The sequence below is a fragment of the Curcuma longa genome, chromosome 1 (genome assembly GCF_044706935.1).
Source record: "Curcuma longa cultivar G26 ecotype Majalengka, Jawa Barat chromosome 1, ITB_CL_G26_1.1, whole genome shotgun sequence".
Taxonomy (NCBI): Eukaryota; Viridiplantae; Streptophyta; class Magnoliopsida; order Zingiberales; family Zingiberaceae; genus Curcuma; species Curcuma longa.
Window position 1 is genome coordinate 9756164 of NC_133861.1, and position 21790 is coordinate 9777953.

Sequence of the window (21790 nt, forward strand, 5' to 3'; positions counted from 1 at the left end):
TCTTCTAGAGTTTGATAAAAAGTTATTAATAATCAACCAATATTACTTACCAAAGACACGTTCAAGAAAAAAAAAAAAAGGCTCCCTATGAAAAATTATAATATATTCCACCTTTTGATAAATTATCATAGAAAGATAAAATAAATTGTTTTTTAAAACAAACTGTTAATAAGTTCTCGTCTGCCACGTAATCTTAATTGGTCGGGCCGTGGGTCCAAACATTATGATAAGTACAAGGACCAAAGTGAAAGTTTCCAGATGCACGGGCAGACGGCGGCCGTGAAATAATAATAATAATAATAATAATAATAATAATAATAATAAAAGAAATAAGATATTCATCCTTAGTCGAAGGCCTTGCTCGCCACCGACAGCTTAGATGTTCTTCTGGGTTGGTCGTTCATCCCTCGCCCTCACTGATCAACCACTCTTTCCGACTTCTTGATTCATACATTTCTCCTTCCGCCTCACGATTCCTTCCTCGTCCTCTTCGTTCTATTAAATTTTTGTTTGTTTTACCTAGAATAGTTGAAATCGCAATCCGGTTGGGCGGCGGATGTAAAAAAATGGGGGAAGAATAAAAGAGCAATCAAGGAGTTGGAGTCCACACAAGAGAGAGAGAAGAGAGAAGAGAGAAGAGAGAGAGAGAGAGACTGCCACTCTTCCTTCCTCCGGTTCTCCTCCGTCCACGCTCTCTCTCTCGCTCTCTACGCGCACTGGAGACTGGAGTAGAGAGAGAAGGGAGGAGGGAGGAGGAATTGCTGACTGGCTCGGTTTCTGCTGTCTTTTCCCCTCGTCGGCTGGTGGACTTGGGGCTGTTCGAGGTAAAGGAGATAACTTTGAGTGGTTTGGTCCCTAGAGCGAAGAAATGGAGGCCGGCGCAGGGTTGGTTGCCGGTTCGCATAACCGGAACGAGCTCGTGGTCATCCGCCGCGACGGCGAATCGGGGGTAATGCCTGGCCCTTTTTTTGTTAATTTCTTTCACTTTCAGTAAATATCTGATTTTGCATTGCCTTTCTTGTTGATTTGATCTTGTCCGGCAGCCAAAGCCGCTGCGGCAGTTGAGCGGGCAAATCTGCCAGATCTGTGGTGATGACGTCGGTGTCACCGTCGACGGTGATCTCTTCGTTGCTTGCAACGAGTGTGCCTTCCCCATTTGCAGGACCTGCTACGAGTACGAGCGCCGGGAGGGTAACCAGATTTGCCCCCAGTGCAAGACCAGGTTCAAGCGGCTCAAGGGTAAAAAAAAAAATAAAAAACTAAACATACGCATTCTCCTTCCTCTATCTCGTTCCATTTTCCGCACTTCTCTCGATTTTCTTGTCTTTTTTGTTCTCTTTTCTTTATGATCATGTTTCATAGGTTTCGTATTGACAATTCTGATCATTTCCAGTGTGAAAATATAAATTTTTTTGCTTCAGTTTATCTGAAAATTATGGTTAACCATTTTACACACTTACAATTCTTTTTACTCGATCTCTGTAGTCCTAAGCATTTATAGTGAACCTCCGTATTAGATCTTCTCGTCCGCTTCCATTCTCGTCTTAAACCCTGTTTGAATTTAATCTTGCTGTATGTGTCCCTAAACTTTGACTTCAGCCCATATCAGGAAGCTTCTTGCTTGGGCTTTTACAACTATTGTTTTATCTACGCAGGGTGTCCTCGCGTGCCTGGCGACGATGAAGAGGATGATGTTGATGATCTTGAACACGAATTCGAGTGGGGAGATAATCATGACTCACAATACATGGCAGAGGCAATGCTAATTGGCCACATGAGCTATGGGCGGCAGGGTGACATCAACACCCCCCGTGTGGTTCATCCAGTTCTCCAAGTCCCTCTTCTCACGAATGGCGAGATGGTACTTGCACTCACACCTTTCTTTGGTTATTTCTCTCAGAAATACCATTCAACTCTGATGGATGATTACTAGTCTTTTAATTTCCAGGTTGATGACATTCCGCCAGAGCAGCATGCACTTGTCCCTTCTTTCGTTGGTGGTGGAGTGAAAAGGATTCACCCTCTTCCCTTTCCAGATCACAATCTTCCTGGTATTTGTACTACCACTGGATCTATTAAACTACAATGAGCTATTGTGATGTCTACCCATATAATTTTAGTGCAAGAAGAAACTAACAACAAAGATGTTCATTTGCAGCACAACCTAGATCCATGGATCCTTCCAAAGACCTTGCTGCTTATGGATATGGGAGTGTAGCCTGGAAGGAACGAATGGAAATTTGGAAGCAAAAGCAAGAGAAATTGCACACGACTAGAAGCAATGGTGGTGATAAAGGCTGGGATAACAATGAAAATGAATCTGATTTACCATTGTAAGTTCCAATGTTATTCATTATATGTTTGAAAATTGTATTCTATTCAATGTTATATGTTCGTATTAAAGAATCTTTTCTTTGATAATTTAACTTCCTATTCATCTTCTATAGAATGGATGAAGCTAGACAACCATTGTCAAGAAAACTACCAATCCCTTCTAGCAAAATAAATCCATACAGAATGATAATCTTAATTCGACTGGTTGTTGCGGGGTTCTTCTTCCATTACCGGATTACAAACCCTGCCAAAGATGCATATCCATTGTGGCTTATATCGGTGATCTGTGAAATCTGGTTTGCTATTTCTTGGATTCTTGATCAATTTCCCAAGTGGCTTCCAATTGAAAGAGAGACTTATCTTGACAGATTGTCCTTAAGGTAATCTACTTAGTCAACATGAAATTTTATTGTTTGTTTAATGGTACTTGCACCTAATTGTTCATTCATATTCCTAGGTATGAAAAAGAAGGTCAATCTTCTCAATTAGCTTCAATAGACATGTTTGTGAGTACAGTTGATCCAATGAAGGAACCACCTTTAATCACTGCAAACACTGTTCTTTCTATCCTGGCTGTGGATTATCCCGTTGAAAAAGTATCTTGCTATGTCTCTGATGATGGTGCTGCTATGCTGACATTTGAAGCACTGTCTGAAACATCTGAATTCGCAAAGAAATGGGTTCCATTTTGTAAAAAATTCAGTATAGAACCTCGTGCACCAGAATGGTATTTTCAGCAAAAGATAGATTATCTCAAGGATAAAGTCCATCCTTCATTTGTAAAGGAAAGAAGAGCAATGAAGGTATGAAAAAGTTTATCATTGAAAAGCACGCAAAGAACTCGTATAACTGAAATTGATTATATTTTCAGAGGGAATACGAGGAATTTAAGGTGAGAATAAATGCCCTGGTTGCTAAAGCACAAAAGGTTCCAGAAGAAGGGTGGACAATGCAGGATGGAACACCCTGGCCTGGAAATAATGTCCGTGACCATCCAGGCATGATTCAGGTAAATTTTCTGCATTTCTTGTACCAGTATGGTATGAGCTTCTTTGTTTTCCTATTTCAATTGCTTGTTTTGCTGACATCATATCCTTTTAGGTATTCTTGGGTCAAAGTGGAGGGCATGATATTGATGGGAATGAACTACCACGTTTGGTTTATGTTTCTAGAGAAAAGAGACCAGGTTTCAATCACCACAAGAAGGCTGGTGCCATGAATGCTTTGGTGAGCAGTGTGCATTAAATCAGTTTGTCAGAAGTAGATTTAAGTTTGCTCATTTGCCTATAATATGTTTGATAGGTCCGAGTCTCTGCTGTACTTACAAATGCCCCTTATCTGCTGAATGTTGATTGTGATCATTACTTCAACAATAGCAAGGCAATACGAGAAGCAATGTGCTTCATGATGGATCCGCTTGTAGGAAAGCAAGTGTGCTATGTGCAGTTCCCTCAGAGGTTCGATGGTATCGATCGCCATGATAGATATGCTAATCGAAACACTGTCTTTTTTGATGTAAGTACCTGCATCAATGTTTCACGCTTGAATATCTATTCCAGAATTCTTTAATTAAAAAATTGCTCTATTCACATGGTTCAAATGCTAAAACAAAGACATGATGCAGATCAATATGAAAGGTCTGGATGGGATTCAAGGGCCTATTTATGTTGGTACTGGATGTTGTTTTAGAAGGCAGGCACTCTATGGAACTGATGCTCCCAAGAAAAAGAAGCCTCCAAATAGGACATGTAATTGCTGGCCAAAATGGTGCTGCTGTTTTACTGGTAGTAGGAAGAAGAAGACTGCAAAAGCTAAGCAGGAAAAGAAAAAGACTAATTACAAAAATGCTGAGAATGGAGCACCAACATATGCACTTGAAGGCATCAAAGAAGGTGTTAAAGATACATATCTATGCCTCTATTTTATCAAGCAGCATTGCTAGCATCTATTACTTATTTTGTAGTGTAGTTCTAAATTTAACAATATTTAGCTGCCTTTATTAACAACTTCTAGTTTTAGAAGTCATTAACCATATGATGATAGTCTGATTAAGAATGACCATCATTGGCAGGTTTCTTAGATAACTGGACGTCTAGTCCTCTATTTCTTATAGAAAGGATGCCAAGTATTAAGACTCAGGAGTTAATTCATTTTGTTAGTTTTCTTTTTATCTGTTTCGAATCAATGTCTTCTTTCAAAAGGTTCACAATAAAATAAGTCAAGTCAGATAACAAAAACATTTTGTATATTGTAACTCGTGTTTTATTGAAGGAATATCATGATGCCCTATCGAAGTTCCACTGTTAACTATCCTGTAATTTCTAAATGTTGTGTAGATAGATTTTGCTTCTTTGTCAAGCTGTTGAAGCATTAGGCACAACTGATTCAATAAAAGACAGATAGGCAGCTGCTTGAAAATATGTTGGAATTATAGATGTTTATATTAACATTCAAATATGTTAACAGCAAATGGGACAGGCAAACAAAATCTAACATCTGAGCAGAAGTTAGAAAAGAAATTTGGGCAATCTCCTGTTTTTGTTGCATCTACTCTCTTAGAGAATGGTGGAATGCTCAAGGGTGCTACTCCAGCTTCTTTACTGAAGGAAGCTATCCATGTTATTAGCTGTGGCTATGAGGACAAAACAGACTGGGGAAAAGAGGTGATTCTTTGTTTTTTCTTTATATTTTACATTTAAGATGTCTTTCTTAATTTCCTATAACTTCTCTGCAGATTGGATGGATCTATGGTTCAGTGACAGAAGATATATTGACAGGTTTTAAGATGCATTGCCATGGGTGGAGATCTATATATTGTATCCCATCAAGGCCTGCATTCAAGGGATCTGCACCTTTGAATCTTTCAGATCGTCTTCACCAGGTTCTTAGGTGGGCTCTTGGATCTGTTGAAATTTTCTTGAGCAAGCACTGCCCTCTCTGGTATGGATATGGAGGTGGGCTTAAATCGTTGGAACGGATGTCATACATTAATGCTACTATCTACCCTTGGACATCAATTCCTCTTTTGGCCTACTGTACCTTACCAGCTGTTTGCTTGCTTACTGGAAAATTTATCACCCCAGAGGTACAATCTATTTTGTCATTTTGTTTTTCTAATTCCAATTGTTTTTTCCCAGATGCTTATTTATAACATGTTCTAAATTGCAGCTTTCCAATGTAGCAAGTCTTTGGTTCTTGTCACTTTTCATTTGTATCTTCGCAACTGGCATCCTTGAAATGAGATGGAGTGGTGTTGGCATCGATGACTGGTGGAGAAATGAGCAGTTTTGGGTTATTGGAGGTGTTTCCTCGCATCTCTTTGCTGTGTTTCAGGGGCTTCTCAAGGTTCTTGCCGGTATCGATACCAATTTCACTGTGACATCAAAGGCTGGTGATGATGAAGATTTCTCCGAATTGTACACATTCAAGTGGACAACATTGCTCATCCCTCCTACAACATTGCTTATTGTGAACTTCATTGGCGTCGTAGCTGGTGTCTCCAATGCAATAAACAATGGATATGAATCATGGGGACCTCTATTCGGGAAGCTCTTCTTCTCCTTCTGGGTGATCGTCCACCTGTATCCCTTCCTCAAAGGTCTGGTTGGTCGACAAAACCGAACGCCTACAATTGTCATCGTCTGGTCCATTCTCCTTGCATCAATTTTCTCATTGCTATGGGTACGAATCGATCCATTCCTACCAAAATCAGATGGCCCTCTTTTGGAGGAGTGTGGATTGGATTGCAACTGAGAGCCAGAGGTTGGTCACTATTGAAAGTCTCTCAACCACGGCTTATTTCTTGTCATCGGCATATATATGTATGTACACTACCTTGGGGTCTTCCACAAGTACACGGCAGGTGGTCCTGCTTTAAGTTGTAGATAAAAGGCGTGCTGCATTTTGTTTTTTCTCTTCCTTGTATGGTTCTTTCTCCATCTCCTATCTCCTATCAGGGAATTCGAAGTTCTGTCTAGCAATTGTAGTTTGTCTGTGCAAGCCGTTGCAGCTCTAGTTATTTTTTAGTTGATTAAACCAGTGGTGAGTCATGTCTCAATTGTTGCAGTCCATATCTATACTGATTCACCTCAATAAGGCAGGCATCGCCTGATACATGCCACATGAAGATGCTTCATCACATATTTTGTTAGTCGTTTTCATTTGTCTGCGCTTGTGTGTTCTTGTTATCAATGGTGTGGCAGCATGATAATCGATCTGCTCCTCTGCTATCGACTTTTTTTGTCTGAAATTGATTGCATCAGCTCTTTTCCTTGTCAAGACTGCTCCAGTGTCTTCAGCTCATCTTTTCAGCTTCTGGTGATGACTTTTGCATCCCAACTGCTAAAACGACAAGGTGGGAGAATGGCAGTAGCAAAGTGCATCTATTTGTAGCATGTTTCTAGTCATCACTTTACAGTTCATTCCTGCCTTTTGATGCAGATCGTTGTCTTGATTAGCTGTGTGTGTCGGTGATAACCATCAAACTAGGCATCCCAAGGCTCGAGAGGTAGCTCGGCTCCACTGCCCAGATTAGCGTGGTTCCAAATGCATTACTAACAAAGTTTTTTTGTTTTTTGTTGCAGGCCTTCATTATCAGGATTTTGCCTAGTATTCGTGTTTGTTGGCTCATTTATTCCTCTTGGAAGCTATTATACATTACAAAGTAGGTTAGTAACTTTTTTCATCTTCCAATTATCATCTCATTAGCAGCATAACAGCTTATGTGCGTTTCTGAAAAGGCAGATAATTATTCTCTTTTTCCTCCCGACACTCATATAGCGTCTTGGATTCATCTGTACGTATCACTAACATGCAGCAAAAGTAGCGTCAAAGTAATATTACATGATGATTGTAGGTACCAAAATATTAAACATTGGCTCATCATAACATAGAAGATTCAACGCCCGAAAGTGTTCCGATCATCCGAAATAATAACAGTGGCATTTTTTTTTTTTTAAATTTTTAAATTTATGATTAAATAAATTAATTTTTTTATGATTTAAATGTTGAATTATAATATTAAATATAAAAAAATTTAGTTATTTACGGAATGTATTGGATAAGAAATAAAAATAAAAACCTAATAAATCTCATGAGTAATTAATTTTTTTATTTTAAAATTTTTTTATATTTAATACTATAATCTATCTTGTAAATTTAAAAAAAATTAAATGACTTAATTATAAATAAAAAATTAAAAAATAATACTAATTCTGTTTTGAATGTTCAAAACATTTTTTAGACGTACCAAATCCTCTGTCGCGAACGGAGGTTGCTGTTCTGTGCTACCAAAAAAGCAACCTTTTAAACTTTCATTTTATTATTAAAATATCCTTTATCGATTAGTGATAAAGTAATTCACCTAGTGATTTAAAGTGAAAATTATTTTGACAAGGGTTGTTTAAAGGGCATTTTAATAGTATTAAGTCAAGAGTTTTTTGAATCACTGGATGTTGAGAGATTTTATAAAATTATTATTTTTGTAAAAATAAATAGTTTTCCTAAAAAATATTTATTTATTATTCTGAAAACTATAATAAAATGCGTTCCAAAACGACGTTTCATCATAATAAATATTTGAAAAAAATGACAAAAACAAAAAACAATTAGAAACCACTATCCAGTAAGAGCTTGGAGCACTGAAGGATTCTGACGTTTTCCTCTATCAGCAGGAAAATCTCAACTTGCTTAAGCTAGCTAAATTGGCAAGCCTTTAAAAGTTAGTCGTCAAGATTTCAATTTTACGATCAAAACTAACTCTTCAGATCCAAATGTGAGTAGTTAAAAGAACATCGTAAACAAGAACCAAACATCTTAGGCTGGTTCGATCGATAATTGCAGTAAAACCTGCGAGTAACATGAGTAGCAGCCCTTGGGTTAGAGGCATGAGGCGCTTAAAGAATCAATCTACATGATTTTTCTGGAGCTTCAAGCATTTTCACCATCTTCCAATTATGAAATTTTCACTTCTTGAAAATGAGGACAAGAACAGGAGCAGTTGGTCGGTTAAGCATTTCAAACTCAATGCTTGTCCAAGCTTCAACTGGCAAATCAGATGCAAATCCTTGAACAACCTCCAGCTCATCCCTATCAAATGAACAAACAAAAAACAGCATAATAAAGCATTTGAGTACATGAACGAATGAAAAGTTCAGCTGATAGCCTTCAGTCATTTGACATGGGGAAATTGCTTAGAAAGACAATAGCAGCAGCAGTTGAACCTTAAAAGTAAGAACTTGGCTTAGGAAATGTTATGACGAACCAAGCGGTGTAAATCTGTGCATGTAGCACCACTATATAAGATAGTAAACAAAAATATTTGTGATGATTGCCAACAGCTAATGGTTATGCCATAAAGCGCAACAAATTTGCCATGGAAATGTGAAGTAGTTGAAATTAAAATATGAGAAGGGAAATACCATAAAAGAATAATCAAAGCAATGGGCCTTCAAGGAAGACTCAGAAGAGAGCAGCTAGGAAAACCAAGCAAGTTGCAGAAAAAGGAAAGAAACGGAGGATTAACCTTCCGCCAGGATGCCCAATGTAGACCATGACGCTAATAAGTCCTCCAGATTGCAGAACTCTGCAGGCAGCGTGTAAAGCAGCTACTGTCGTTCCTGGCGATGTAAGAATTGTTTTGTCTCCTCCAGGCAAATACCCCAAGTTGAATGCTACAAGCCTGAAGGCTAACAACCAGAAGAATAAATACATGTAAACATACAGAGTTCCTCATTTGCTAAACACAATTACTTGAAGATCACCTTTTAGTTTCTCTTACACTTGTTTTCATCAAAGAGTTATTTCTAGAATATAATTAAAGAGGACACAAAGAAAACCCACCTCAATTAGATTTACAGCAAAACTGAACAATCTATGTGTTTATATATATATATATTTGCAGTGATATTAATCTGAAATGTATTCCAACAAACTCCTCAGGTATAATAATGAACATCATGCCTGTTTGAACCAGTCAGAAATTGTTATATAATTCTTAATTATGTGCCATAGTCGACACAGTCAAAACCAATTTCTCAATGATAGATATAGGTGTATATCATGGAGGCGCACTGATATTTCAACTCTTCATATCCCAGCCATTTTGGTGTTGGATATTCGCATCAGACTCAGAAACATAGGGTACATGGATATACTTGTGACAATCATATAGTAAATACTTTACAGATACTAGTTATGATGAATTTTACGACTCCAGTTGACAATGTAAATTAATATCTCATCTTCATGATAACTAGAGAAGAGTACAAAGCTCAAACCACTATTTCTATCAATGGAATGAATGAGAAACTCAATCGTTAACCAATGGTATGAATTAAACGACACAGCTATTTAGATGCATGCTAGCATATCTCAGTACATCATGGTATAGTAACAATTCAATTCAAGAAGCTATCACCTGACAGGGGTTTCTCGGACAATATCTTCAAGTTTGCTGTGGCAAAGCTTAAAGAGCTTCACTAGCTTCCTCTGCATAAAGCAGTAATTTAATCATTATGCCAGCACAATGAAAACCAAAAATGGAAACTAACAAGAAAGGTCTAAATAACAGAGAAGCTAATTTTAGATTTGTGTACAAGAACTATTATATATTACATTTATTCTTTTTAAACAATTTCAGATCATGGAAGGTTCAAATCAGTTCTTATCTTGACAAATGGTTCAAACAAGTAGAGGATATGATTTGGAATATTTAGTACCTTGTTTTCCTCAACTGATATTTCCAATAAAGAAGAGGTATTGTCTAATGCTTCTTGTTGAATGTCCATTCCCAAAACACAGCCATTGTATGATTCATCAGATACCATTGTGAGCAATGCCAATGTATCATAGCCATTGCCGCATGTTGCATCAATTACAGTGTCTCCTTTCTGAATGATGTTTTTCCAAACTCTGACAAAGAAACTCACGTCAGAACATTTTAAAAACCACTAAAAGAACCTAAAAGGTAGAGCACAAGTCAACAGTAAGCAAAAAAAAAAAAAAAAACTCTGAGAAGTCAAAACAGATACATGTTAGCAATTTATATTGTAGGAGATTGAAGACTAATAACAATTAGTTTACTTTAAAATTATCTAGCTATTACAATAGTAGGTAGTAACATATCAAGTATACTAGAAACAACTTGCAAAAGACAAAATTACTAGTGAGTAAGACAACGATGATGAAAGAAGGACGCCATATTAGTATATCAACTTAGAAGTTTGATGATTTTTTTTGTGAACTATTGTGATTTTTTTTTATTGTGAAATGCAGTTTTTACTGAGTCTAGCTCTGTCCTGTTTAAACTCCTTAAAGCCACTCATTTTTCAATATTATCCCCTTCTTTTAGTTGGGCCTACTTAAATTAGGTACAATTTGGTTAAGTTTTAGAGCTCCCTGGGGTTGTCTGGCATCCAATATGTGGAGCTAACATAAGAAGATGTCATAGTATCAATGTGTGACAGCTAGTACTCCTTGCATCCATACCACGAGCATGAAGAAAGAAATAATGCAACAAAAGACTAAGATAATGACACCCGATATATATTATTTGTAAAACAGAAATAAGGTCAAGGAGGATGCGGAAGAGGTCCAAAGGAGTTTTAGGGTTTTACACTGGTGAATGGAGGGGAAGTCATACCATCACATAAACTCTAAGGAGTTAAAAAAAACCTGTACCCTAGAAAAATATTCTTCTTTATTACAAAACCGAAAGGGATGAAATATTGAATTATTGTGCTATGAGAGAAGTATTGCACGATACCTATAAGATTAAACAAAATACCCAATAACTAAAACACCTAGTGTGAGACTACACATGCAACAAATGTAACTAACAACTTCAGTAACCTAATAACAATGACATTAATAAGTTGTAGATCTTCAGACATTATGAATAAATTATATACTAGTCGAGAGAAATTGTAGAAAATATAGCAACTTGTCAGTACTTTAAATATACATATCTGATTCATCAAGATTGGAAAAAAAAGGTCGAAAATTAAAATAAATCTCATTTTTTGGGCCGTTTACATAAGCAGGCCATTAGACATCACATGAAATCATATGTTTTAGTAGCATATTAAATATAGAACCCACTATGCTCTTTGAACTCCAATAGCAACTTCAACCCTCTCAAGTACATATTCACTATCCTTCTAAAATAATCACTATATAAATTGGAAAAGGTAAATAAGTGAATAAAGGCAACATATGATATATCATGTTCTTTCCACTTTGAATCTCAACACTGACCCAGCAATAGTTTCATAACAGGCTTCGATGCTTAGCCTACATCCAAAATCATTAAATTTAGAAACATATCCTTATTCGCCACCCTTGCTTAAAAATTCACAGAGAAAGAAGATAAAAAACCAGATAAAAGAAATGACAGATATAGTTGGAGAAACAATGTTTAAGAAATATATATTTATACTTTAATCAAGCAACCTTAAGTTGATTATGATATCAATTGCTGACTATTTCCAGTAAATTGTTTTAAATATACTTAATAAGTAGTTCCAAAGCAACTTACTTTTGCCTATGTTCATTTAATAGAGTAAAACCTGCATAAAAATTAAAATCTTTGTAATTTAGAAAAGACATTCATATGAAGTACTCCTATATTGCACAAGCCATCTGCCTAATTATATAACTGAATACATTTGACAAACTGATTATTCTGAATCCTTCATGCATGTCTCCTCTTACACACGAATCAGAAAAACACTAAGTACGACACTGAAAATTAGAACAAAAGATAGAGTGCCTACGAATGAGCTACCTCCGTTGCTTTCTTCTTTCCGGTAATAAACCCCATAAAAGCACTATCCGTTCCTAAATAAAAAACAAAATGATAAAAAAACAATTTTTTTTATCAGAATAGGAACTGGTGCTAAAGCTTCACACAAATCAGCACAAGGGTGGCAAAAAGAAAGAACGACAATGGCGTAGATACGAAGCACAGTAAGATTGATCGTATACCTGCTACAGGGAACTCATCGGCGTCAGTTTTCTGGTAAGAAACCATCGTCAGGTGAGATTTGATCGACATGCTTCGACGAATTAGAGGTAGAAGAGGAAACGGAGAGTTAAACCTTCGGAAATGGGGCGAGACTAGGGTTAGCGTTTCCATCGAGAGTAATCTGACAGCCGAAGTGGCAAACCCTTCTTTTGTGGAATTTATGACTGGAATTAAATAGTTTAAATAAAAGGAGGAATTTCATTTTAAAAAATATAAATATAAAAAATATTTCTCAATTTCTTTTTATAATTCAAATATGTAAACCGATTAATTCAGATATCCATTTTGAACTCGTGCCCTTATAATTTTTTTTAGACTTTATCTAAAAAAAATCTTATATCAATATAGATATTTTTATTTTAAAAATTAAAAAAAATTATATATTTTTATTGTGGAATTTTAATTGTATTCCAAATTAAATTGCTTAATTCTCATCTTCCAAGGCTGAACCTCCAAGACTTGGCCTTCCTCGACCCTGCGTGCTGGAGAGCCATCGACTTCACCGGCTTGGATTTCATGCCATGGAGTGACTTCACCACCAAGTTCGTGAGTCAGTTCTCTATTCGACGCTTCTCCTTCTCCGGCTTCTTGATGCTAGCGGTCGCACGAAGTCGCGGGACTGTCATTGAGCTCATGTTCCCTGTTTTTGGAGCTTCCTTGAAGGTCTTGTTTCTTGCTTCCAATCAGTTGAGTGATCTTTGTGTTTGAGTGTAACATGATTGCATAATTTGCAGCTGTCCGAGTCTGAGAGCGGTGGCCTTGCCCAATCTGTCCTTGGCAGATGAGTCTCGAATGCCAGAGCTTGCAGAGAAGTGGAAGGGACTGGAGCAGCTCCGAATGGAGTTGAAACCTTCTCCCTTCGTCGAGATGGCCACTCGGATCAGCCTCAGCAGCAAAAGGTTTCGTAGTCTCAGAATGGCGGGCTCGATAAAGAAGGAAGACACCACGGCAATCGTTAACCATCTTCCAGGGACCAAACACTGAAACACCTCGTAAATCTTATTTGCCAAGGGAGCAGTTACTGGATCTGGTATCAAGCTTCTCAGGCACGAGGGCTGCAGGTTACTCGATCAATTCGCTTATGATATAGATGAGTGTGACCCACTAGATCTGCTAATCTTGTAGAAGATTGCAGCTCTTGTAAAAAAACATCTTATCATAATACAATCATCAACTTTTTAAGCATGCCAAAGCCTCACAACTCAGCAGATAATATATTTGATAAGACTCAAATCTTGTATACATATCACAATCAAGAAAAGAAAGAGTACAGCCATCAGCTTTGTTAAATCAGATAGAAAGAGTAGGCTCAATATACACTTTCAATTATTAGTCACTCCATTCTAATTACAGAAAGGTCGTTCAAGGTACAACAAATTGAATAAACAAACAAGTCAACTACATCTGCCAAGGTAGGCAAAATTGTCAGCATTTCCTTCTGCTTAGGTGGTGGTTTGTGTTACCTTTGAGATGACAGACAAAGGAATCATGGCCTTGTGGCCTTGGTTGCCATAGAGCCCGATTCTTCCGAAACTAGCATAGGTGCTATTCGTAGTGGCATTTAGCACAAGAGTTAAGCTCTGTTGCTGCCCGCTTGCGATAAAAAACTGTGTTGGTGTGACTGAAAAGGAAACTCCATAAGGAGCACTCCAACTGACAGTATAATACTCATCATTTGCTATGTTAGTAACTGTCCTCGCTATAACTCTGGATCCATTGAGAAACGAAACTGTGACCGACGGCAAGTTCAGGTCTGAGCCTGTCATGCTGGAAACCCCACAGGTGTGACCAGTGTAGTTCAGTATTACAGGACTAGATCCATTGATGCCACAGAGAAAGGAAATGAAGTCATCATAACCTGAATACAAGTAGGTATCCACTAAAATCTCTTGCTAAATTCTACTTGCAATTGCAGTAAAAGTTTAACAGATCATTGAATGATTATAAGTATTTGTTTCAGAAATTTATGGATTACTGCTGACCTGTATCAAAGATAAGTCCTGGGTCTAGAGCAGCTGTTGCATTAACAAAGCCACTGCCCATGTCAAAGGGTGTTGCAGGTAACTCGCTGGAATCTGGATTTCTGTAAACTCGTTGTGCCATTATGGGGCCACCTTCCCTCTCGTAGAGTGTAGCAGTCGTGGAGAGTGAGGATGCAACAGCTGCAGGACTAGCACTTGGAAATTTCTGCTTGATAAGAGCAGCAAGCCCTGCAATGTGTGGAGCCGCCATACTCGTACCAGATATCATTGCAAAACTTTCACCTGAGTGTTTTAAGTTAATGAGGAAAGCTCAAATCAGAAACCACTTCGTCCTTAGTATTGGATTCATGAACATCTATTGTCCTTATCCTATCGACAACCACCACTTTTTATATAATGAACATAATTGCATAAAGGGAGGGCACATTAACATAATTCAAACATCATATCCTTATATAATCGTGATAAAATAGCTACCATGTGCTTTGTTGAACAGTAATATACCTTGAAAGTCAGCAGAATCAGTTCCTAATGAGCTCCAAGCACCCCATATTAAATTGCCAGGAGCTATGAGATTAGGTTTCATGATATCAGCATCAGCTAGTGAGGTGTCTTCTGGATCTGGTCCTCTGGCAGAGTAGTACATCACTTTGGGAGCAGAGATGCTGTAGTTAGCTTTAAGACCTCCTAATATGTTCGCTGTGCCACCAAACTTGATAATGTCTTTGGAGGTTTCATCTCTTACCAAGGAGCTATTATAGTAATCTAAAAATATCTGGACAGCAAAATACAAATAAATAATCATCAAAAACTAGGAACAAACACATGATTAAAAAGATGTTAGTAAATTAGAGCTATGAATCTCCAGTTTTCTGACAATACAGAATGTTTAGAAACATAAAATGGTATGGAGGTTAGTGTTTAGATATGCAGTCACATAATGAAAATGCTCGGATGTATATGTATCGAGGAGTTTTTTGTTGCATTAGCATGGAAGTATAAACTCAATATTCCTTGTATTGATACCATCATACCTTGGAATCATCCGTAGAGGGTATTACAACACCAGGCATATTCATAGGAGTTGGGTTAAGATGAAACCCAGTAACGAAGGGATCCATGTAGAATATTACTCCGACTGCACTAACATTCTTTGCTGTCTCCAGGGCCTTTTTTATAGAGGATAGGCCCAGAACAAATCTGATAGAATAACTGCATATCAATATTTTGCCATCAGTAAGATCTTCATTCATATAACTAGAATCTTGGCATTCTCCCAAGAACTCGCTCACTTCGGTTGTGCCATTTCTCAGAGCATGAATAGCAGCAATAAGAGGGTACATTGAACCACTGTCTGTTCTAGCTACAGTATGCAAACAATGATAGTGATGGTCAATTTTGAGTCCGTAAAAAACAGAAAAAAAAATCCAAGTAAATTGAAGTCAATGTAAGCAAGAGAAAAACAATACTTACGAGCAAGTCCAACTCCTGAGATTGTTAGATTGTTTCCAAGCACTAGACAGTTATTATATACTCTATCATGAGCTGAAGCACCCACAGTAAATATCCAAGGACTAAAGGAAGATACACTCTTAGGTGAAGGTCCAGTGTTCCCTGCTGCTTGCACAACAAATATTCCAGCTTTTACAGCTGAGAGTAATGACATATCTATAGGATTGAAAAAGGTCGCTAGCCCAAAAGGACGCCTGTTTGGTGTGATTGATAAACTTATGATGTCAACACCATCTTGAGCTGCCTGAAGTTGCATGTCACACAAATTACTATATAACAAATTCTTGTTTTTATGCAATGAATTATAGGCACAAATAACTAGGAGACATTTCTCAGCTATGGCCCGAGCACTCCCATCCTCCACAAATGCTAATATTTCATTAACTTACTTATGCTAGAATCCACCAAAATAAGATGAGATGACAGATATATCAGAAGAAAAATATTTGATTCTGCAAATCATAATGTATAATGAAGTTCAAGCTGACAAAATTATTGTGCACTTTGAAGTTGTGTTAAGGAAAAAGAATCTTATCCTCATTACAAATAAAAGAAAGAAATCCCCATCTTCAATAGATGCAGAAGATAGCATAGAGATTAGAACAGCTACTGGATGGCCTACCTCCACATCATTCTAGGAACTTTCAGTAGCCTCTTTCTTGCATAAAGTTTCAAAGTTAACATTGTCAAAGCATAAGGATATATTTCTATTTTAAAGAAACATACTCAAGTTTCTAATTTGTGGAGCTCGAATTCAATCTGTTCCTCATCAACTTCATTTTGATTGCATCCAAGTCACAGAAATATATCTAATTAGGTGACAAAAAGAGGGTGGTTACATAAATACAAAGTAAATTAAATATCTTTGATGTAATTTATAGCTATTTCAAAGATACTCAAGTATCTAATTTGTGGACTTCAAATTCAATCTATTCCTCGTCAACTTCATTTTGATGGCAACCAAGTCTCAGAAATATATCTAATCAGATGACAAAAGAGGGCTTGTGGTTACATGAATACTCAGTAAACTAAAATAGGAAAAAGTTATGTCATTTGATTTGGAAGTGGAACATTTTACCTGGTCAATTGCAGCAACAACATCAGCTGCAAAACCTCCAAAGCTTTTGTACAGAGCTTTATAAACAGCAATGCTGAAGAAAACTTAATCACTCAAGACAATCACAAGTAGAAAGGCATTATAAAAAGATTAACACTTTAATAGGTTTGACTTACTGTGCACGAGGAGCCATCCCACTGGCATTTCCAAAATGATGTCCAGATACAATTACAGGAACTCCATGGTTGCCAGCAGCAATAGAAGCAGTATGCCTGTATGCATAGAGAAAACATTGCATAAATAAAAATAAAAACTTGAAAAACAAAAGCAGGTCAATGAAGATGCCTCTTTTTTATTTCTCTGAATCTATGGATCATATGGTTCTATTGATTTGTAGTGCTGCTGTCTAGCCTTCCTAAACAGAGATACTTTAATAGTTTATCTCTGTCTATATAATTTCAAAGTGTGAAGTCTTTACTATAACCTTTGGCATTAGTAGAAGGAAAAGTAATATAACCTTTTTATAATTTCCATTTTTCTTGAAGGAACCTTTGGCATGTCATGAACATGGCACAAACGATGTAAATCTACATATTTCTTTGTGGATATTTTCTGTTTAGTTTGACACGGATACTCAATTTGAGTGCCTAATACTTTGATCCAACATCAGGTCATGTATGTTAGGAACATCTATACTAAACTGATGCCTTCACAAGGGAGAACTACCATTGATAGAACACTTGAACTGATTTAGTATAAAGGCCAACAATGTATTAAGCTACAGAAAATTGTAAAAGTGGCTTCGACCTATTAAATGCACATACAGACAGAAATATTAAGCTAGCATTAAATTCATTTCTGTTGATTGACACACAAAAAAGTAGTATTTCAGCTGAACCAACTTTAAATGAAAGAAAGTAGTATGTGTCAGTGAACATAATGTAAGAAATTTCAGGGAAGTGTCTATGCCTAAGGCACCAGAAGAGATTGAGCATAACAAGTCATTGAATGGAAGCTATTCTTGCAAAGTACTTACGTTCCATGCCCATCACCATCAAAAGGTGAAGCATAGTCCTGAGTCACATTGAAGATGCCCCTAATAATAGCAGATGCTGCAAAATGGCGAGCACCGACAAGCTTTCGATTACATGATCCAGATGGAAAATCCCTTGTGACTTCACAAACCCCAGAAAAATGAGCTGGTACAGGATATTGATTGATAGAAAGAGAGTCAGAGAAGCTTGGATGAGTTGGATCAATTCCTGTGTCAATAAACCCGATTACAATTCCTTCCCCAGCAGATTCTGGTCCACCTTCTTGAACCCAAGCTCCTTGAGGCAGACCCAGAAATTGAGGAGTGTGTGTAGTTGCAGTCCTAACTGAAAAGTCCAATGCTAAGTTTGCCACCTCATGCCTCCTAGAAAGCTTGACTGCCTTCAAGGTCAACCAATTCGTAATACAAATTGAGAAGTTGAATGCACCAAAAACAACTAAGATTGGTTCTGAGATCATTGCTCGTAATATACGAATAAATAAGTCAAGAAATTTTATAAAGAACAACAACCATTACATAATTAGTAAAATACAACAAAGCTGCCTTGCTATTGTTCTTTTGTCAGAAAAGCAATAGTGGGATACTGCACACTTTCATTCAATAAACCTTCAGCTTGCATCCCTGAATTAATTGGATATACATGTTGAAGAGAAATTCATTGTTCCGTTACAACGTCAGAATTCAAGTTCTTGCAAAAATAACTAGGCTCAGAAAGTGTAGTTTTCTGAAATTACCTAACAAGATTGTTCTCCAAACTACCATAAATTAGCTAAACTGAAATAAAATAATTGATAGAAAAGTAAATGTTGTGTTGACAATAGTTTATAGCTGGACAATTAGGAAATAGCACATATAAGAAGTTAGTGTAGCAGAGATGATAATGAAATTACTGCGAAGGGTTACTAGAAAAAAATAAGCTATTTTGGAGCAATTAGATGCACCTCAGATAGAACATAAATGGAAAAAAAAGGCTTGAGATGAGAGTGGTGTCAAAGACAATCATAAATTTTGTAGTTAGACAAGTTGAATCAATTATAGGCATGGGAAGTAGATGGCAATCAAAGAAACCCTTTAAACATGTGAGTGAAAGTGATATAGAAGTGTTGAATATTACTATGGCCTTGCATGGAATTCAATGGCAAAAAAGGTCCATACAGCTGACCAAAGATAGTTGGAACACATGACTTGTTATTGCAGTAGTGATTTACATTAATACAATGTATTACCTGTTGAGGTGTAATAAGCACAGCAAAGCCATTCAGCAGGTAATGAAAGCTATACAGCTTCAAATATTTCTCCCCTCTCAATGCCCTCCTTAGCAGCGAATCCTGGAGGCGGATTAGATATGAGCTGTAACTTGTATCTGTTCTTGATGCATTCCTGGAGCTAGGCCATAGGTAAAAAGTTTTGTCATTTTCAATAATAAACTCTGCATCCCAGATGTTCAATTAGAAGCTAATGTGAATTGTGAACAATAGAAGTGCCTTCCAGAATGAGACAGCAGTCTTAAAACAAATACGAAGAGAATATAGTATCCCAATCGCCTTCGTGGCTCGAAAAAGAGTAGAAAGATGCAACCGATAAGCATATTAAAAACGAAACTGAAGAAAAAGTACTGACATTGGTTTGTTGAGGGTAGTCAATGCTCCCGAGCTTCTGGCACCTACTACACTGCTCCCAAACCTCCTCACCTGATCGTAGTAATGAGCTGCGGGCAGCTGCTTCATGGTGACAATGTACACGGCCGCATCCTCTTGACAAAGACCTCCCGCCCACAGACGCCACAAAGCGAGCAACAACAGCGACACCCCCCAAAGGCCCTTCATTTATCAAAGCCCCCAAACCCTCAAAGCTCCAAAATCATCCCTCGAACAATAGAACTGGAATCCCAAACCAAAACTCAATCTTCAGATCTCTTATCCACTTCCTCCACGAAAAACCCAATTGGAGAAGACATAAGAAGAGAGCGTTGAGAGCGCCAGTTCAGAAAGCCTAACGGAGCAACTAAAAAGGGGTGAAAGAGTAGCGGAAAGACAAACGAGCATCCAAAGAAAGCCCTTTCTGCTTTGCCTCTTTTACTTTCCGAAAGAGTGTGAATCTCTTTTTATATTTGCTTCTGCCTGTGAAGCCGCTGCTACCACCAAAGGAGAAAAAAGAAGCAGAAAAGCCAACAGCAAAGCAAGCCACACAGGAACAATATCAGCCAAAGCAGAGCAAGGAGAACATGGTGGAGTTAAAAAAGAGGAACGGGAAGACAGAGGGAAGTTTTCCAAAACTCTTTCTCTCTCAGCAGAGGTTCATCTCGTTGGTCGATGCTGGCGTGTATGACCTCTCGCTTTCCCTGCAAGATTCTCTCTCCAACGTTCTAAATGTTTGGACTCAAAAGCCTGCCCACTTGGGTGGTCGTGTATCCATCAATCAATGAGGGAGGAGGCAGTGCACTACTGCGAACGTCCATGGGCGTCGTCATCGTGCAATTTGATTCAGTATTAACATCACTAATCTTTGCTTCCCTGCAAGATTCAATTATTCAAATCAGTTTCAGAATCGTTTCCGCGTGAACATAAAGATCACTCATGTTGATCGCAACTGCTCGAATTCCAGGAACTGGATTGGTCCAAAATCATGGATCACGGCAGAATCTAGCAGGCTAAAGCGACGAGAGTGGGCACCAGAGACAATAATAACACGGAGGGTGGTGGAGCACTGAACACTCGCTCGTCAAAAAGAACAAATAAAATTTTATTTTGCTCTTATATTTTATCTGTTTTTTATTTTACCTTTCATTATTTAAAATATTACAAAACTATGAACAAAATATAAGACAAAAATTAAAATGCATTTTAAAAAAGTATTTCATCGTATTTTTCGTGTCAAAAATACTCTATTGTTATAGCGGATAATTAGTAGATATTATATTATATTAAAATAAATCAATTCAACTTAATAAAAATATTATATATACAGTATGTCTATATTAAAAAATTAATTAAAATTATTATAACAACTGAATGTTTGTTGCTAGTCAAACTAAAATAATTTAATTAAGTTTAAATAATTATAACTAAATTGATTAAGAAATTATATAACAATTTCTTTATCTATGGTACTTTTAATAAGTATGATAAGATATTTTTTATTTTTTATTTTAAAAATATACTTTTGACTATGTTAATAATTAGGGGTATCTTTTTTATTTTTACCTCAAAAAATATTACCTTTATTATAATTGATTTTTTAACTAATAAATTATCAAAATAACTCTGATACTTAATTTTTAAAAAACTCTCAACATTTTGAACAAAAAAGTTGTTTTAATTTTAGGGCCAGAGGTTGTTTTTAATTTAATTTCATAAATTACGAATGACAAACTATAATATTTTAAACTATATAGGTAAAAATGAAAAATAGACCTAGTGTCTCTCTCCAGGCTCCCCTGCTTACAGACCGTCCAACAATGGCGCAACCACCCCCATCTCATTAACTCTCTCTCTCTCTCTCTCTCTCTGTTTCTCTCTCATTGCGAAATTAGAATTCCATCAATAGAAGTGGTGGCATGTTGCTGCAGGGAGCCGTTGGGATGAAAGGTCGGTCCACTGCTGGATTAGGTGGGCAGTGCTTTTGTTTGGTAATGGCAGAATCTGCGAAGGCATTGCGATTTTAGTGCCCGTGAGTTTCGTTTGTCTCATAGAAATTGCAGTGGCAGCGGATTGCTGCTCTTCCCACTTCAATTCATTATTAATTCGCCTGGGCATGCAAAGAGACAAAACAAACTGGAATTTCTATCTAGTTTTATTTTCGAGCTCTTTTGATTCGTATTAGACAGT

General features: G+C 37.1%; 3 protein-coding genes across 5 annotated transcripts; 1 reads left to right on the forward strand and 2 right to left on the reverse strand.

The window, feature by feature from the left end:
- The first annotated feature begins 651 nt into the window (after positions 1-651).
- LOC141833322 (putative cellulose synthase A catalytic subunit 5 [UDP-forming]) lies at positions 652-6472 on the forward strand. The gene is made up of 14 exons (XM_074720737.1): positions 652-949; positions 1044-1239; positions 1656-1861; positions 1949-2051; positions 2159-2333; positions 2448-2714; positions 2792-3137; positions 3206-3343; positions 3436-3561; positions 3637-3849; positions 3959-4226; positions 4801-4997; positions 5069-5419; positions 5503-6472. The coding sequence occupies exons 1-14, from the start codon at positions 869-871 to the stop codon at positions 6085-6087; spliced, it is 3252 nt and encodes a 1083-aa protein (XP_074576838.1). The 5' UTR covers positions 652-868; the 3' UTR covers positions 6088-6472.
- Positions 6473-8069: 1597 nt separating this feature from the next.
- LOC141833331 (tRNA (mnm(5)s(2)U34)-methyltransferase, chloroplastic) lies at positions 8070-12478 on the reverse strand. Of its 3 annotated transcripts, XM_074720765.1 has the most exons (7): positions 12432-12478; positions 12319-12349; positions 12108-12171; positions 10053-10245; positions 9752-9822; positions 8858-9013; positions 8070-8421 (listed from the first exon to the last, which is right to left on the reverse strand). In XM_074720765.1, exons 3-7 carry the CDS (start codon positions 12152-12154, stop codon positions 8298-8300), a joined length of 591 nt encoding a protein of 196 aa, XP_074576866.1. In that variant the 5' UTR covers positions 12155-12171; positions 12319-12349; positions 12432-12478; the 3' UTR covers positions 8070-8297. The 3 variants fall into 3 exon arrangements, with proteins under 3 accessions (XP_074576866.1, XP_074576850.1, XP_074576858.1); XM_074720749.1 differs by having other exon boundaries at positions 12319-12478; XM_074720757.1 differs by having other exon boundaries at positions 8316-8421; positions 8858-9020; positions 12319-12478.
- A 1189-nt stretch (positions 12479-13667) lies between these two features.
- Positions 13668-19990, reverse strand: LOC141837021 (subtilisin-like protease SBT2.3). The gene is made up of 10 exons (XM_074724508.1): positions 19584-19990; positions 19190-19349; positions 17946-18343; positions 17086-17181; positions 16931-17003; positions 15814-16096; positions 15375-15703; positions 14845-15115; positions 14341-14622; positions 13668-14216 (listed from the first exon to the last, which is right to left on the reverse strand). The coding sequence occupies exons 1-10, from the start codon at positions 19787-19789 to the stop codon at positions 13801-13803; spliced, it is 2514 nt and encodes an 837-aa protein (XP_074580609.1). The 5' UTR covers positions 19790-19990; the 3' UTR covers positions 13668-13800.
- Between the last annotated feature and the right edge of the window lie 1800 nt (positions 19991-21790).